The following is a 17,775-nucleotide window of genomic DNA, read 5'->3' on the forward strand; positions in this document are numbered from 1 at the left end:
TGTGTGTACTTTCTCTCTCAATAACTAACTAACTAACTAACTAACTAACTAAACCTAAAAAAAAAAAACAAAAACAAGGCAATACAGTGGAGCAACACTTTTAAAACCAAGACAAGGGTTTTATAAGCAGCCAAGATATCCTCCAGGTTATCAGGTTATGAAAAACAGCTTTGAATGTACAAGAGCTCAGGGAATAATGTAAACATGGTCCTTCCTGAGAATCTACTACAAGGTAAGGTTTGTCAAACAAAAAGAGATAACCAGAAAGCCAGCCAGCAAAAGGATTAATGGAAAGCACTTAATATACTTAATTGTAGAGCTAGGACTAAAGCAAAGGTAGCAGAAACCAGTATGTAAATGTTATATATTCTGAGAAAGTAAGGTGCAAGTGAGAAAAAAATGGAAGGAGGGAAGAGGAAGAAAGGGCAACATGGCAGTTTAATTTTGGATTTTCTAAACTAACTGCTCCTAGTGTTTCCTACATAATTTGGCTTGAATTAGGTACTTTTTGCCATTTTGACCTTGATCTTTTAGCCCATACATCGGTCCAAAATTGCCTGTTACTTCCCACTCCTGAGTAAATCTCATGGAGCAGCAAGCTTACAGAGATCCGCCCCTGCAGCTTTCTCTCCCACTGTCTGGAGAGCAGTGGGGCCTCTGGGTCCTTGCAAAGGAAGAACAAATAGAAGTGAGATGTAGGAGCAAAGAGGGAGAGGCTTGGAAGACAGGAGGGGATGGCAATTGCTCTTGAATAAGTAAATAAAAAAGATCCCTGCATCCATAATTATTGCTGCAATTATTTAGTCAGCAAATTATTGGGATGACAGCTCTGCCTATAGTAGACTGAGAACAGGATATGGGATTTAAAAATGGTCAAACCTGGGGCACCTGGGTGGCTTAGTCTGGTGAGTGTCTGACTTCGGCTCAGGTCATGGTCTCATGGTTTGTGAGTTGAGGCCCCGCGTCAGGCTCTGTGCTGACAGCTCGGAGCCTGGAGCCTGCTTCAGATTTCTGTCTTCCTCTCTCTCTGCCCCTCCCCTCATGCTCTGTCTCTGTCTCTCTCTCAAAACTAAAGAAACATTAAAAAAAAATTTTAATGGTCAAACCTTGCTTGATCTGTATAAAGCCTCTTCAGCAGACTTCCGATCACAGGCACCAGCGTACCACGGCTTGCCGTGAATGTCAGCTTCCTGTGAAACGGAGGGCATCGATGAGTGTGGGGTGGCCCTTCAATTACACGGCACCTTCTGTGCACTGAAAGCAAAGTCCCCTCTGCATTACCAAGACAGATCTAGGTTTGGACCAGTAATTCAAAAATAAGTTTTCTGCTTCCTTTGATCAATCACAGGATTATGTAATTAACTTTTTTTCTCACTTGGCCTTAGCGCTTCAGCATTATCAGTCAATCAGTCAATCAATCAATCAATCAATCCTGCTAGATTCCCCAGCCATTTATTCCTTCCTCCTAAATAAGTTATACTCTCCCTTTCTATTATGATCTTATTATTGTTGCTTTGTGGAGTGCTTCTTACTTTCCAAAGTGTGTTTACCAAATAGTATCTTATTTGATTCTGTAAACTACTTTGAAGGCAAGAAGGATACATAATATCATCCTGATTTTACATCTGAGAAAGCTTAGGGAGACTTGCCCGAGGCCACACAGAGTCCTTCCTCTGTCTTTTTAAAAACTGCTGCTTTATATGTTTTAATATCCATATGCCTCCACAGATCTATTCTGAGAAAATCACACAGTTCAAATAGAATCTATGTGAGAGGAAGAACAATAAAAACAACATGCTTCTTTGCTAGTTTTGAAGAAACATGATTGTTATTTAGGGCATCTAAAATACAAATCGGAATACATGGAGCAAGGACTTAACCCCTGGGGGAAAAATGTAGTCTGTACCCAACAGCAAGTGATAACTCACAAGCTGACTTAAAATATAGTCTGTCCTCAAGCTTTACCCCAAACTCCTTGCAGAAGACATGCCCTTTCCTGCATTTTAATGATTAATAATAAAAGTTCGTTCGTACCTGTTCTGACAAATGGGGGTTAGATGAAAACTGGCCATCCATAGCTGGGCTTCCCCCTTCTGGAAATCCTGGAAGGGATTTGAAAAATCAATGGGTCCTCATCGTCTCTTGAGCAGTTACTATGCCTACACTGTGCCAGGTGCTACAGGGAACACACACTGGAGAATCATTCACACACACACACACACACACACACACAAATCCTTAATTGCAGTAGTTCTCAAAGCATGGTCTGAGGACCTCAAGAGCCTTCAGGATTCCTTCAGGGAGGCTGTGAGGTCTTTTCCAAATCCATATCTCTGTGAGGCCCAAAGTTCTTCATACACGTCAGCCAGAAAAACATTACAGCAGATTGAAAGTAGAGGCAGATATGAGAATCCAGCTGTCCCTGTTGGTCTGGGCATTAAAGAGATTTTAACACTGCAAAGCAATGCCGCTCTTTTCACTGAATTGTTTCTGTTTGGAAACTATAGTGGTTTTTCATAAAAATATTTTATTTATGTTAGCATGTAATGGGTGTAATATTTTTAAAGGAAAAATAAAAGTTTTAATGAAAAATGGATTAATAAATATATTTTAGAGGTCTGTTTTAATTAATACATGATGAATAGAAAAGGCATGTGAACCAAAGGTCTTTGGGTGTGCAATGACTTGAAGAGTGTTACAATGGTCCTGAGACCAAGACGTGTGAGAATTGCTGCCTCAAGGCGCAAACTTCCTCAAGGAGTTTATAATCTAAGTGTGGAGACATATGAAAGAGAAAAAGTGCTGCATTCATTCATTCATTCATTCATTATAGTGTGCCTGCCATGGATCAAGGCTTTGGGGATAGATACATGTAGCAGTTGAACAAAACAGCAAAATGTCCTTCCTTCACGGAGCTTAGTTTTAATGGAGTTATTGAGACAGGCAATAAAGACATAAGAAATATATATATATATATTTATATATTTATATATATACACACAATATTACAGATTCATAAGTGCAAGGAGAAAAATAAGCAGGGAAAGGGGTTGGGGGCTAGCTTTGGACGAGGAGTATGTATAAATAGGCTAGTCAGGGAGGCCTCACTGAGGTGACACTTAGGTAAGATCTGCAGTAAGAGAGGGAGGAGACTTGTGGATATCTCAGGAAAGAATGTTCCAGGTAAGGGGAGTAGGGTCTGCAAGGGCCTGGCATGTTTGAGGGACAGAGAGGGGGTCACTGTGCCTGAGTGAGGAGGGAAAAGGGGAGAAGAATAAGGGATGAAGTCAGACACCAGCTAATGAAGGGACCGACGGTGGAGGACCTGGTGGACCCCTTAGCATGGCTTGAGCCTGAACAACTGTGGGACAGGAAGCTTTGGAAGGGTTTGGAGAGTAGTAAGGTAGTCTGCCTGTCTTTCAGCAAGGTCACTCTGGCTGTGGGCTGGAAATAGATCCAAGAAAGCAAGGGCAGAGAGAAGAGGCCAGTTTGCAAGCTCAGGTGGGATACGATGGTGGCCCAGAAAAGATGCTGCCAGTGGATGATTGGATATCAATTATGTTTTGAAAGAATGGCTGGGAAGTGTGTGAAGTAAGCAAGCGAGGGACGCCTGGGTGGCTCAGTAGGTTAAGCATCCGACTTCGGCTCAAGTCATGGTCTCACAGTTTGAGTTTGAGCCCCGTGTCGGGCTCTGTGCTGACAGCTCAAAGCCTGGAGCCTGCTTCAGATTCTGTGTCTCCCTCTCTCTCTGCCCCTCTCTCACTCACACTTTCTGTCTGTCTCTCTCTCTCTCAAAAATAAACATTCAAAAATTTTTAAAAAGCAAGCAAGCAATCCTGAGGAACTCTAAGTTTTTGGCCAGAGCAACCAGAATTGTCCTTTATTTGGAAGGGAAGTGTGCAGGAGAAACGGGCTTAGATGTTTTGTCCTGATGTTCCATTGTGACAGCCACCCATTGTAACAGGACTGGGCAGTGAGGGCTTGGCAGGCCCAGCGAGGCTGGGCGTGAAGGAAGGGTGCATTCTAATGGGTCGGGATAGTACTCCGGGGTGGGCGCAGCAACAGCGTGGGAGGTCAGGCCACCCAGGCCCCCAGTACCAGGTGGGCAGCTGGGGGAGTCCAAGGCTGATATTTTCTGATCTTCAGATAAGTGCCAATCCGGTTCTATTTTCCACATTTTAGTTCATTTGTCCTGATATGGACCCATGGTGGGAGGAGCTATTAGACCCATTTTCCAGATGAGGCCTTGCCTGACTGCCCCATCCAAAACAGCGGACTCCACTGTCTCTGTTACTCTGTGACCCCACGCCTGCCAACTTGCTTTATTTTTCTTTACAGCACTTTAGCATTTACCTGATAGCATACGATTTATCGAGTTGATTCTGTTTTTTGTCTATCTCCCCCAGCAGAATAGAAGCTCCATAAGGTGAGGGATTCATTTGTTTTATTCAGTGCTGTATACCCTGTGTCTAGAACAGTGCCTGGTGTGTGGCACAGGGTTAATAAGGATTTGTCAATTGAAAGAATGACTTAGGTTGAAAAATAATAAGAAGTGTAATAAAGCTTTACATAGTGAAAAATAAAATTTCGATAGCCAAACCATTTGCACTTTGTGTTCAGAATTTAAAAATACATATATATTTTATATACGTATGTTTAAATTTAATTTATTTACGATAAATCAAAAACCTAATTAAAACCTAAAAACTGATTAATATATGCACATAAAATTTTCATTTATAACAATTATTTTCTTTATTTAAATTGACCAAATCTTGCTTATTTTGGAATATTTTCCAAATTACCCATGCGCTGTAGGGTTTTGTTTTGTGTTTTCATTTTTCCTACATTGAGTAGAGGGCAAATCAAAGTTTGGGCCGTTCTGTTCTACGGGCCTGACTTCACATATTCTTAGGGTGATATACTGTTTGCCATGGGAAAACCATCTAGTGATCTGCCAAATCTTTTTAGGGTAGCTTTTATGGATATATTTTTTGAGCATCAAGATGTATTTTAGATTTAATTTCAATAGCTATCATTTATTGAAGACCTTGTATATAGAAATCACTATACCAGGCACTTAATCTTATTTTGAAAACAGTTGTACTATTTTTATTAAAAAATTTAAATATAAAAGATCAGCATGATCAGTGAAATATTCAATCAGTACTAAAAAAAAGAAAAGTAAAAATTATCTCAGATTTATTTACTTTGGAAAATTACTCCATGAAATAAATATTTTTTAAATGTTTGTTTTGAGAGAGTGCGCATGTGCGAGTGTGAGTGGGGGAGGGGCAGACAGAGAGGGACAGAGAATCTCAAGCAGGCTCCATGCTGTCAGCACAGAGCCCTATGCGGGGCTTGATCTCACAAACTATGACCACGACCTGAGCCGAAATCAATAGTTGGATGCTTAACCAGCGGAGCCACCTTGGCTTCCCTGAAATAAATATTGTTGGCTCCATTTAACAGAAAAGGAAACAAGCCAGAGAGGGTACTAAGATCGTCCAGCTGGTAGCATTGCTCAGACATGAAGATCCAGCCTTACCCACAACCTGATATTGCTTTTCATGTTTCACTGAACTTACTTGGCAGAGGTACAGGTTTGTGATGGATTTGTCTGCAAGGAAGAATTTCAGATTAATTAAAGGGCAAAGCACAAGATGAACAAGTTTGACGTTTTGCTTCCACTGAAGATGCTCTGAGCAGGGGGATCACAAAAGAGTCAACACAAATGACCAATAAAACATATCTAAGGACAGAAAAGGCACCAAAATCTTCAAGGTAAGTAAAACTGTCCCCTTTAGTTCTTAAAAAGGAAGGGCCTCGACTAAAGTGTTAGATTTTATTGAAGACCAATACACCCAACTATTAGGTCTTTGTGATTCTAACAAGCTCTTTTGAAGTTTTTCCCTACTTAACACCTTTTAAAATTTAATTGCAATACAATGAATGTCAGATCTTTACCAAGCACTATAAGCCAGGGTCACTATGCAGTGTGACAATACAGGTGTCAGGGAAACTTATTTTAAAGGAAAGGAATCTTACTTCTGGGCAGGAGGAAACACCGATGACTGCATATTTTCTTGTCTGTGACTAGATGCTCGGTGGCGTTCAGCAGGTATGGGTTTTGCTGCATTAAGAAAGTTCTCATATCAGACTAGAGTGAAACGTCTGTTCCCATGTCCGAACCGAGCAACATCAACTGAGAAGAACCGGATTCGGTCTGATGTCTTCCCATGAGCATGTCTTTTACCAGGATGTCACCTGTTTATGCACCTGTCAGTCTGGTGATGTGTTTGCACTGTTAGGACCAGGCATGCTACCCAGCAGTGGTACCGGCACACCTTACCGCTCTGTGGCAGTACACGTGGGACTGAGCCACAGGGTCTGGACCTTTAAATGTGTGAGTACAGGTGGGAGCCAGAGACGAACGAGTTTGACCCACTCCTGTATCCTTCGCACACCCTTCGTGTGTCTTCATTAGTCATAAGAACAACACCCTTCACGTATCTTCATTAGTTGTAAGAGGTGGTATAACTAATTTCTTACCGAGAAGAGGTAAAATATCAGTTTGCAAATAATCTACTCTTTTGAAAAATTGAGCAAATTCAAGGTCATTCCTAGAATAATCTTAATCTCATTTGCATTTCATTGTGTTTCCTGAGTGGGGAAAGAAAGGGTGGAGTTATAACTGGTACACAGGGAAATGGGGTAAACCTGAAATGTAAGAAATTTTTGTTGAATTTATGTTGAAATTTATGGATGAACCATCGATAAATGTGATTATAAATTATTTTAATGCTTTATTCTCCCTCAAGTTTGGTCTGGGGTGTGCTAGAATCTGGGTATGTCTATCGGTGTGTGTCCCATGTGGAAGAAGGTGAACTATTGGTCTTCTAGTACAGGAACCCAAAGAAATTAAAGTAGTGTGAACTCAAAGATTCAAGTAAATGATAAAATAGACTTCAGGGTTTCATGTAATGCAGCAAAATTCAGAAGTCTTGAACCCCTGAAAAATGTTTTAAGTCTGTGGCAAGCTTCTTTGAGCTGCCGTGTGAGATGTTTTGTTCATGACTTTGCAACTCGATAATTTCAGAAGGAGAGACAGTGAACACACTCAGTTCCCACAGCCTGATGAGCTTTGAGCACCTGCTTTGTCTCTGCAGTCCTGGAGGTTTCCTTGCTAGGCGAGAAGAGGCTGTTCGCCTGCACTGGGTTTGGAAGATCATTGCCTCTGTTCTTGAGATAAGTCACAAAAGAGACAGCGTGCCGAGCTCTTGTACGAGGAGCCCTCTGGGTATGAGGACACCTGAGCTGCGTGGCGCATGCCAAGAGCTCCTTCTTGGCTGGTTTTCAAAGGCTGCTGAAGTCAATGGAATTTGCACAGGGTTGAGCTTGCTTCCTGCAGAGGCTCACGCTAGGGCTCCACTATAATTTGAGCTCCCTGCTCAACAGGCAATGGAAGACTCTAACATATGGAAGGACAACGAGGTAAAAGTATCAAAGAAAAGGCAGATGAAAGCAAGACAGCAGAAAGGGAGTGCTATTTCAGAAATAGCCTGGAGAAAAAAGATGTGGGAAACAGATGTAAAAAACTAACACAAAACCCACAGAAAACCAATGGAGCAGTTGAAGCAGACAGGTAAGTTGTAGGGCACATTCAGAAAATGTCCACCATCCATTGTCAAAGACACTGGAGCATGTTATATGGATGTGTCCACGTTAACTCAGAAAATGGTGAGAATACTTAGCCTTAACATCGGGTAGCTTCGGTTGTGGAATTAGACCGGTTTGGGGCTTTAACTCTATAGTGTTTTCAGTGTTGAAATTATGGATAATTCTTACTTCTCTCTTTTTTGCAATTTCCTCCAATGTTTTTCAAATATGAATTGGTTTTTAAATGGAAAATTCCCATTAAAAGTATTTGTGAGGCTTTTAGGATATGATAAAATGAAGAGAAGCATTTGAAGATGTACTAAAACAGACATTTGCATTCAGAGAACATTACTTTGAACACTTAGCAAAAGAACTTGTTCAAATAAACAGATTTTTATAAATTTCATTACCTTAACTACGCTATTTTTTCTAAGATACATGAATGCCTCTAAATAAGTCCTAATGGCTACGTAAAGCCACAGCACCATGTCTGGCAAGTCAGATGCTTTAACCAGGCAGGGGCATGTCGATTACAGCCTTGTCCCAAAGACACTGGCTCAAAAGCTCAGGTCCTTACTACTCGTTGCAAAGCCAAGGCCATTTTATTTAGAAAACCGAGTTTCATATTTACAATTGCCTTATAAGTAGTTAAAGCAGTTTAGAAATACACTTGCATACAAATCCTTAATTAAAATAACTTTGAGGACATACTCATCCTTCAGAATAATACAGGTTTACCTTCACAAACAGCTGAAGCTTTCTGTTGAGGGGCAAGTGGAGTCTATTAAAAAAAAATAGGCAAGGACATTCACTACAGTGGAATGTGGACATAAATGTCAAAGCAACATTATTAAAATAAGTTTTTGGGGAGGACACTTCTTTGATGCATAGCTCTTCTTTCAATTACAAGAACAATAATAAAAAACACACAGTTCCCAGCCCAACATCTACATTAAGCAGCAATGGACCAGAAGTCTATCACAGAAGGTGCAGTGGCATCCTGGTGTAGGGGCTTCCCTGCTCTGTCAGGAAGGCTCACGGATGCCATGCATGACCCCCAGTAGCTGCTGGCCAGGAGCTCTTGCACAGAGGGAATGTGGCAACTGGCTTTGGTCTCAGCGCCCCACCTCAGTGTTTGCTAAGCTGACTGTAAATGCCAGGCTACAGAGTAGGCACTAGGTCAAGGGGGGCTTCCTCAGACAGCGGGCCGGCCCAGGATCCCCGCATGCTGGCCAGAGTCTGAGATTAGTCAGGTCTGTGTGTGCCTGAGTCACCGTTAGCTCCCAGGCCAGCAGATGGGAAGCAGACACAGGGGCTCCCCACGGAGAAGGCAGCTGTCAGGGGAGGAAGGGAGCCTGGCTTCCACTTTGGGTCTGCTGCTCACACTCAGTGAGGGGCCAAACGAGGATGACCCCCCCCCCCCCCGGTGCAGCATCTTCCCCGGCTAACTGAAGATGCTAAATTTCTCTTGGAGCGTCTGGGCGGCAACTTCAGTTGCTAAAATTGCTGTGTTCACCTTAGCTGGAGACATTGTCAACTTTAAATAAGGGAATAAGAATAAGCACACACTTATGAAACACATTTAAATGCAAAATTAACTTACTGTCTTCAGTGGTGTAGCTGGCTTTTTCCTGGAGGATAAAACGAGATGGGGCTTTGTTAAAACATAACAAAGATAAAGTGGAGCTGACTGCTTATCATTTCACTCTCAAATTTAAACTAGAATAATGAACGTGATAGGAGTGTGTTGGAAGACTGTCCTTGAAGGGCAGACAGGGGGTGGGGGTGGGGGATGGAATGAGGATTTAGTCCTGATCCTCCCAGCTTCAGATAGGGTCCACCGACAGATGGCTAAGAGTTAACTGGGGATAAACAGGAGCGCCAGTTGCCAGGGAGCCAGGATAACGGAGTTCTTGTTCCAGTTCTGGTGCTGGTCGCTCTGTGGCCTCAGGCCTCTCTCCCTCACCTGTGAGGCTGGTGGGAGCTTTAGTTTCCTTGTCCGTAAGATGAGGACTAGAATCAGAATTTTCAAAGTACACAGAGACCTTCCATCCTCCAGGGGTAACCTTGGGCCACAGTGGAGATAGGAGGATGGCCCAGGAGGTGGGGCTGCAGCCAGGAGGCCCCCTGCCTACTGCTGTCCTGCCTCAGGTGACAGTTCTCTTCTAGACACCTGCCTAGGATTTCATCCCAAACTGAGAAATCCAAAACCAACACAAGTGTGAAAGACACTGACTTGTGGTGCCCGAGCTTGGCTCCGGTAGAGATTATAATAGAATAATGTAAGGGTGTGTGGCTCTTTTCGGTGTTTAAAGACTCTCTCTCACCTCCTCTCTCTCCCTGCCTCCCTCCTTCTGTCTCTGTCTCTGTGTGTGTGTGTGTCTCTCTCAGTCTCTCTCTCTCTCTCACACACACACACACACACACACACACACACACACACACACACACCCTCTCTCTCTCTCTCTCTCTCTCTCTCTCTCTCTCTCTCTCTCTCTCTCTTTGTTCTTGGCTGAGAGCTGGAAGATGGGGGAAAGAACACTAACAATTCCCAAGTGCCTGTCACTGAGTTAGGCTTTTCATGTTACTTAAACCTCTCAGTGACTTTTTAAAATGGATATTACTGTTGCGTTTTAGGGATTAGGAAGCTGAGGCTCAGAGAGATTAAGTAACTTGCCCGAAGTGATAAAACTCAGGCAAGGGAAAAATTTTAGTCAATAAACCTTTGAACCTAAGAATTTCTTTGCTTTCCACAGAGGCAGAATCAAGATTATAATCATGCGAGCTAGCTGTGCACATATTTAAGAGGACCTTTAAAATAACCTATTGAATCAATATAAAATTGTGGGGTCACTGTTTACAAAGCTCTTTTACATTCAGCAAGAAAGCATGACTCTCTTATCTCACCTTTGAAAGGAACCTCGACAGTGTGGCCTTCGGCCAGTGTGTGCTGTTGGGTGTACATGTGTTTGTCTACCTATTGTGAAGTACTTGAAAGAGAGCCGGAGGAGTAGAAAGTGAAGATGAAATCTGCAGGTGAGTCTCAAAATTATTCAGGTGCTGGAGCTTCTGTCTTTCAGAATATAAGTCAATGAACTCAAGATTTAACTAAGAATTTAGGGGAGGAAAGACTGCTAGTTCTTCATTTCAGCAGGAAATGGTCTGGCTGGAAGCAACGCCCCGGGACGGAGGAGAACAGGGCAGTGGGCTTCATTTCCACGCCCCTTAGGAGCCCACCTACTGTGGGGCGAGGTGCGCCTGTATGTGAGCCTGGGCCGGTGCGCTCTCCTGGATGCAAACAGCAGGGAAAGCGCCCTCGTCCCCCCAGATTCTCAGGCACGACCCCTCTGTGGATTCCAGGAGGCCCTGCCCACAGCAGTGGTGGAGACCGGCCACTCACGTTCACTCACGTCTCACGGAGCTGGTTCTTCCCAGCACGTACTCACCCGGCCCGGGGCATTGGGGACGGCGCAACCGGAGAAGGTGACTTAGCATCCCAGGCCCCACTGTTACGACCTGCACAAACACACACACAGGTTAGTCTCCAGGTCCTGAATCTAATGCTGATGGTCACGGTGAGGCTGGCTTTTCTGGTAGGTTCAGAAATAGAGGCAACTTTTTGGTTTCTTTCAGTTAAGCATGCATAGGTGGTTACATAGAAGCTACTAGGGCATTTGCTATTGCCTACGGGCAAAAGTGATGAAATATTTACATGATGGCAATTTATAAGCTCAGAACCAGAATGAGAATTAGGGACTCCATCTTAATATTTCTAAATGACCTTCTCTTTTCCTCCATGGGCCAGGTACAGAGCCACCTGATTCTGTGGGCTCAGTGAAAGCCCCCACAGGATTCCTACAGGAAGGAGCCAAGAGCTCATACCTGCGTCTATAAACACTGCACAGACGCGCACACCAGCAATGCCTAGAGACAGAGAGACTCAGACCCGCCACTCCTCTACCTGCCCGTGCACACTGTTCATTCGCAATCACGCTGACATATACTATACACACCTAACCTCACATTCAGAGGCTGTTCATTCATCTCTGAATTCTCAGGCCTTTGCCCGTTGCACAGACAGACAGATTGAGACAAGTAACAAACTACTGCCCAACTTTCATCTTCCAAAGTCACAGAAGGGACCCAGAGGGCCCTGTCTACTGCACCACACTGCCCTCCTGCTACCTAAGATGGAGAGCAGAGAGTCACGAGGGAGGAAACGAGACAGCCAAAGCTTCACCATCAGGACAGAGCAGGTCTGGAAGGAGAGAGCTGGACACCACGCCAGCTGCCCTTAGCTTCTCCTGCCTTCTCTCAGGCTCGTGCTGGGGCGTATGGCTCAGAGAGACAAAAGCTCTTTACTGAGTAAGTATTTTATTAAGAAATGACTGCATTTCTAAGCCCACAATTCCTATCGGACCCACAGGGGATACTCTGGAAATATAGGCCGGACCTGCCCTCAATATGTAGTATTTTAGTTTGGGAGACAAAGCATGTGTAAGTGAGCACTGTGTTGGGGGGTGAAAAGGGGTGAAGGCCCAGAGATAAGTCTCGGACCCCTTGGAATTTATAACACAAGTTATAAACACACGCCATGGCACTTCATCTCACAGGACCACTTCTGCCAAACACAAAAAAGAAAAAGGCCTCAAAGTTTTAAAAACAGAGATCCCAAAGCTCTTTCTCATGTACTTAATGAGAGGAAGGCCTTCGGACTTTCATTCAGAGCCCATCCTCTCCTCTTCTATACACACCTCTTGCAGTCTACTTTCCATGCGTGCCCACAAATGAGAAGAACAGCCAAGGGAATGGCCCCCGCACAAGACTCTCACTTAGATGCTAATCTGATCTTGATGTGACTTTTAAAAACATTTGCAAAAGACTACATTCAGAATTTTTAACATTTCATGTGACAATAAACTGAAATGTCATCTGAATATGAAGTGTGAGTCCAACTGTGTTTCATTGGCTGGTTTACCAAATGGATGCTGTTCTTCAAATTCTTAATGCCTCATTGATCCTGTGAAAATACCCTTGGCTACTCGTCAGATTTTGATGGAGGATTTCAGGGAAGGAGAGAAAAAAAATGCTTGTCTGAAAAATAAGGAAATAGAAAGAAGGTCTAAGTCAGAATTTCCTCCCTGAGGTGTTCCCTCTTTTTAAATGCCAAGAGCTCATCTGGCCTGGGGTACATGGTTGTCATATTTTTATAGCCCGGCTTCTCTACTAAGCTTCCCTTCCTTTCATATCTTCAGTATGCCAACATGTTCCTTCCCCCGTCCTTGCTCATAAATAACTTTCGCGATCAGAGAGGGAGGGGTCAGCCGCCTTCCCCTGTGGTGGTACCATCAGTGCCGGTGGGAAGCCCATGCTCTCACACCCGGAGGAAAAGGTTCTACTTATCTTTTGCCACCCAATGGGCTGGGTGACCTCTTGCAAGTCACTGTGTTTCAGTCTCCCTCACTGTGAAATGGGGACACAACCACTACCATACCTATCTCACAGTTACTGTGGTGAGACCAGAGGGAAATTTTGAAAATGTAAATAAATGGCAAATATAAACTAATATTGCTGGAAAGGGACTGAAAGTATTTGAGGTTAAAAACATGCTACGTGAAAAGGGCCAGATGGAAAAGGCTTTCTACTGTATGACTCCAGCTATATGAGATGTCAAGAAAAGGCCACTCTATAGCAACAGGAAGCAGATCAGTGGTTGCCTAGGGCTGGAGATGGGAAGAACACTCACCAAAAATGGGCATAAAGGGTCTTTTGGAGTTGGTGTGTGCATGGAAATTTTCTACAACTGGCTTGTAGTGATGGTTAAAAAACTTGGTAAATGTAATGATTTATAAAAAATACTGCAGTACACTGTTGGTGGGAATGCAAACTGGTGCAGCCACTCTGGTAAAGTGGTTCCTCAAAAAATTAAAAATAGGACTACCCTATGACCCAGCAATAGCACTGCTAGGCATTTATCCAAAGGATAAAAGAGTGCTGATCATAGGGACACATGTACCCCAATGTCTATAGTAGTGCTATCAACAATAGCCAAATTATGGAAAGAACCCAAATGTCCATTGCCTGAGGAATGGATAAAGAAGATGTGGTTTACATATACGATGAGAAAGAATTGAGAAAGAATGGAATCCTGCCATTTGCAGCAATGTGGATGGAACTGGAGGGTATTATGCTAAGTGAAATAAATCAGAGAAAGACAGACATATATTTTCACTCATACGGGGAACTTGAGAAACTTAACAGAAGTTAAGGGGAAGGGGAGGGAAAAAATAGTTTCAAACAGAGAGGGAGGCAAACCATAAGAGACTCTTAAATACAGAGAACAAACTCAGGGTTGATGAGGGGGAAGGGAGAGAGGGAATTGGGGGATGGGCACTGAGGAGGGCACTTGTTGGGACAAGCACTGGGTGTTGTATGTAAGTGATGAATCATGGGAATCTACCCCCGAGACCAAAAGCACACTGTATACACTGTATGTTAGACAATTTGACAATAAATTATATTAAAAATAATAACAAAGTGGCTGAAAATAGAAAAAAAATACTGGGGTATACATGTAAAAGAAGAGTTTTATAATATATAAATTATAACTCATAAAGGATCTCTGTAAATATGATTACTGCCATTTTTGTTTTAGCATCTTGTTATCAATCGCCACAGTGTCTACTTTCAATGTATCATCTCTAAGGGTTACATAACATCTAACATCGCATGGAGCAAACGGAGGCTCGGAGAGGTTAAGTGGCAGGGCTGGGCTTGAAAAGCAAGACTGCCTGAGTTTAAAACCAGGTGGGCACTTTTCTTCTCCAGCCAATGCCTCCTCATGTTACTGTGGGCTGTGATTTGCAGGTCAGATTTCCTTGCTGTTTCTCCCTTACTTGGGGAAAGACTAGTGACACAGAGGGGTGCTTTTGTGGATGCCCAGGGGAAGATGGAGAATGACGCCTATTTCATAGGTCGGTGACCCTCTCTGCTGCTCTGGGCCTGGAGTCAGACCTAGGGGCCTGCTGGGGTGGGACAACCTGGTCCCCTCTTTGGGACCAGAATCCTTGCTTTCTGGTGAAGCCAAATTCTTGGCTGGAATACTCTAAAGGAGAAATTGGAAATGCGATAGAGGGAGATGTGTCCAAAAATATAATAATAAGAGAAAAAAAACCCAGCTTTGTTTTAATTATATTGAGCAAAAAATGATGTTAATGTTTGCATGGCTGGTGCTTACCAAAGTTTCTCGGCTAGGAAAATGAGTTCCTCTCAGTTTTTCCTTCTAGCACATATATTTTACGTATCATCCTCTCTTCGGTTCTACGCACAAGGTTGGTAAGTTTCCTTATCCTTAACAATCCCAATGTTGGCATGGTAAGCCCTTGGAATTTCGCTCTCTTCTAGCTGCTCTAGAAACCCTGGAATTATTAGCGGGGCTTGCACACCAGCTGGAGCACCGCTTACTCTTAGGCGCTGCATGAGCTCTTACCGAATAAAGAGATCTAAGCTAACAATTTCAGAACAGAATAAACTTGCATATTCGTAGGGGATTGTAAATTCCCAAACTTCTCTCCTGTTTTAGGAAATTGGCAGATAGATCTCTCTCTCTCTTTTTTTTTTTTAATTTTAATGTTTATTTACTTTTGAGAGAAAGAGACAGAGGCATGAAGTGTGGGAGGGGCAGAGAGAGGGAGACACAGAATCTGAAGCAGGCTCTGAGCTGTCAGTACAGAGCCCGATGCGGGGCTCGAACTCACAGACCATGAGGATAGATCTCTTTTGAAATGCAACTTATTTAGAGGCAGTTCAGAAGTGCACTCCCTGTCTACCCTCTTCTGACAAAAGCTGCAAATCAGCCAGGGAGTGCATGCCTTTCTTGTAAATCACATTTAGAAATAAACCACTAAAAAATGTCAGTCTTTCAAGTTTGCTCAGGCCAGTGGTTCTTCACTGGGAATACTTTCACCCCACCCCACCTAACCCCCACCGCCTCTGGGACATTTGGTGATGTCTGGAGGCGTCTTTGCTTTTCACTACTGGGGAGAGGCGGCTGTGGGCACCTATTTTGGGCAGAGGCAGCCAAGGATGCCGCTAAACATCTCACATGCACAGGGCGGCTAGGACAACAAAGAATGATCTAGCCCCAAATGCCAACTGTGTGGAGGTTGAGACACCCTGATTTAGGGTAAAACTTTATGCAGAAAGGAAGAAACAACTGTGTATACAGGGCACTCTGCTGGACTGGTCACGAATCAAGGCATGCTAGACAAAGGAGTCCAAATAATGGTAATAATAGTAATAAAGAACTATCACTTTATGAGTGGAATTCATACACGTTTACTCAACTTAATCTTCACACCCCCCTAGGCATAGGTGCCGTTTTCTCCTCCATGTTTTCAGAGGAGGAAACTAAGAAACATACAGATTGCTTAGCTAGGTGAAGTCTGGCACCTAGCACAAGTCAGAGTCAAGATCCGAGTCCTCTGGCTTTGGAGTCTGTGCTGTCCTGAATCTGTGCCTGTCTGTATGGAGCATGGAGCAGAACGACAGATTGCCCCTGCACTAATTCACTGTGTCATCCTCGCCAAGTACCTTCTTAGCCATCAAAGAGCCAAAAACAACATCCATTAACCAGAGGTAACTATCCTGGTGTGGACAGAAACACCAAGTGCCTGAGCACTCCCATGATGCCTCTCTAGTCACGATCTGTAGTCTTTAAAGGCTAGTGCACAGTTACACAAAGACACAGGCAAATAGTCTGAACATCGCTTTTATAAAAATCATCTCTGAAAACTCTGCAGTTTGCACACCCAGAGACTCATTCTAACTGTTCAGGTTTGTCCCTCCAAAATTATCTCACTTCCTTCCTCTGCCTGTATTTTCTCCTGTTCATGTCCAACAATCACATAACCGGGAAATTATTTTCTTGTTCAGGTTTGGTTTCTTCTGATGCCTCTAGTATTAAAATATAGTTCTACTAGATTAATAGAAGACAAATGAATACAACTGGCAACATTTGGAGGCATTAAGAAACCCATCTCAGTGACTAAGGAGAGAGCCAAGAGGCAGGGGTATGGCTAAGTGGACTCTGGAACACAGGTCACAAAGTAAAGGAAGCCGAGGCAACTAAATGGAAGAGTAAATTCAGGAAAAAGAAATAGCAGACTTTGGAAAGAACACAGGCCTTCAGACATGTGACCCAGAGGCTCACAGGCACGAGGAATAGGGCCGCCCTAAGGGTAGGGAGGTGATGAATGCTTTGAGCTCAAGGCCCTGGGTATGTCAAGTTGTTCAGAAGAGAAATTTGGTTCAAAGTTGCACCTATTGGGTCACCTGGTGGCTGAGTTGGTTAAGCATCTGACTTTGGCTCAGGTCATGATCTCAGTTTGTGGGTTCAAGTCCTGTATCAGGCTCTCTGCTGTCAGCACAGAGCCTGCTTTGGATCCTCTGTCTCCCTCTCTCTGTCCTTCCCTCCTTTCCTCTCTCTCTCTTTCCCTTTCTCTCAAAAATAAATTAAAAAAAAAAAGTTTTTTATAGTTAAAAAGTTGCACACCAGAGAATTATTGGCTTAGACAGGAGAACTGAAGCCAGAAGAATGGATGGACCCCAAAGAAGTGAAAGAGAATATTCTTTCCCAAGCATTTGCCATGTGCCAGGCACCGCATTAAAGCTTTCCTGTGCACAGTTCCAGAATTCTCCTGTCATAGGGCAGGGGCTATTATTTCCGCTTACAGAGGAGAAAATCTGAAGATCGGAGACACAAAGGACGGGCCCATAGTGGCACATCTGGCAACTGGGAGCACTGGGATTCCAACCCACATCTGTCTAGTCCAAAATCCATGCTTTTAACTCCCACGATATTTGGAAAGAAGAGTGGAGGGCTGAGGACCGAACAGTACAGACACCCTCAGTCAGGGGAGGAGAAAGGAGGAACCTGCAATGTGCCCTAGAGGTAGGATGAACACCGGACTGCCTAACCGAGACCTCGGGGTCTAGGGGGAGGGGCCCCTCAACATGGGTGCTACCAGATGGTGGATAAGGATGAGGACAAGGCCTTCTGTCACAATTTATTAAGAGATCTGGAAATACAAGTGATTATTTCTTAATATTTGATCT

The 17,775-nt window shown here is 43.6% G+C and overlaps 1 protein-coding gene across 4 annotated transcripts in view; it reads right to left on the reverse strand.

Annotated features, from left to right (window-relative positions):
* BLNK (B cell linker) overlaps positions 1–17,775 on the reverse strand; it is a 72,789-nt gene that overhangs the window by 6,639 nt on the left and 48,375 nt on the right. For all 4 annotated transcript variants that reach the window (XM_029932307.1, XM_029932306.1, XM_029932308.1 and 1 more), the window contains 7 exons: positions 11,106–11,175; positions 9,263–9,290; positions 8,398–8,440; positions 6,049–6,133; positions 5,589–5,620; positions 2,035–2,102; positions 1,107–1,190 (listed from right to left, as the gene is read on the reverse strand). In XM_029932307.1, coding sequence (XP_029788167.1) covers positions 1,107–1,190; positions 2,035–2,102; positions 5,589–5,620; positions 6,049–6,133; positions 8,398–8,440; positions 9,263–9,290; positions 11,106–11,175 — 410 coding nt within the window. The remainder of the gene's footprint in view (positions 1–1,106; positions 1,191–2,034; positions 2,103–5,588; positions 5,621–6,048; positions 6,134–8,397; positions 8,441–9,262; positions 9,291–11,105; positions 11,176–17,775) is intronic.

This window comes from Suricata suricatta, chromosome 2 (assembly GCF_006229205.1).
Source record: "Suricata suricatta isolate VVHF042 chromosome 2, meerkat_22Aug2017_6uvM2_HiC, whole genome shotgun sequence".
NCBI classification, from domain to species: domain Eukaryota; kingdom Metazoa; phylum Chordata; class Mammalia; order Carnivora; family Herpestidae; genus Suricata; species Suricata suricatta.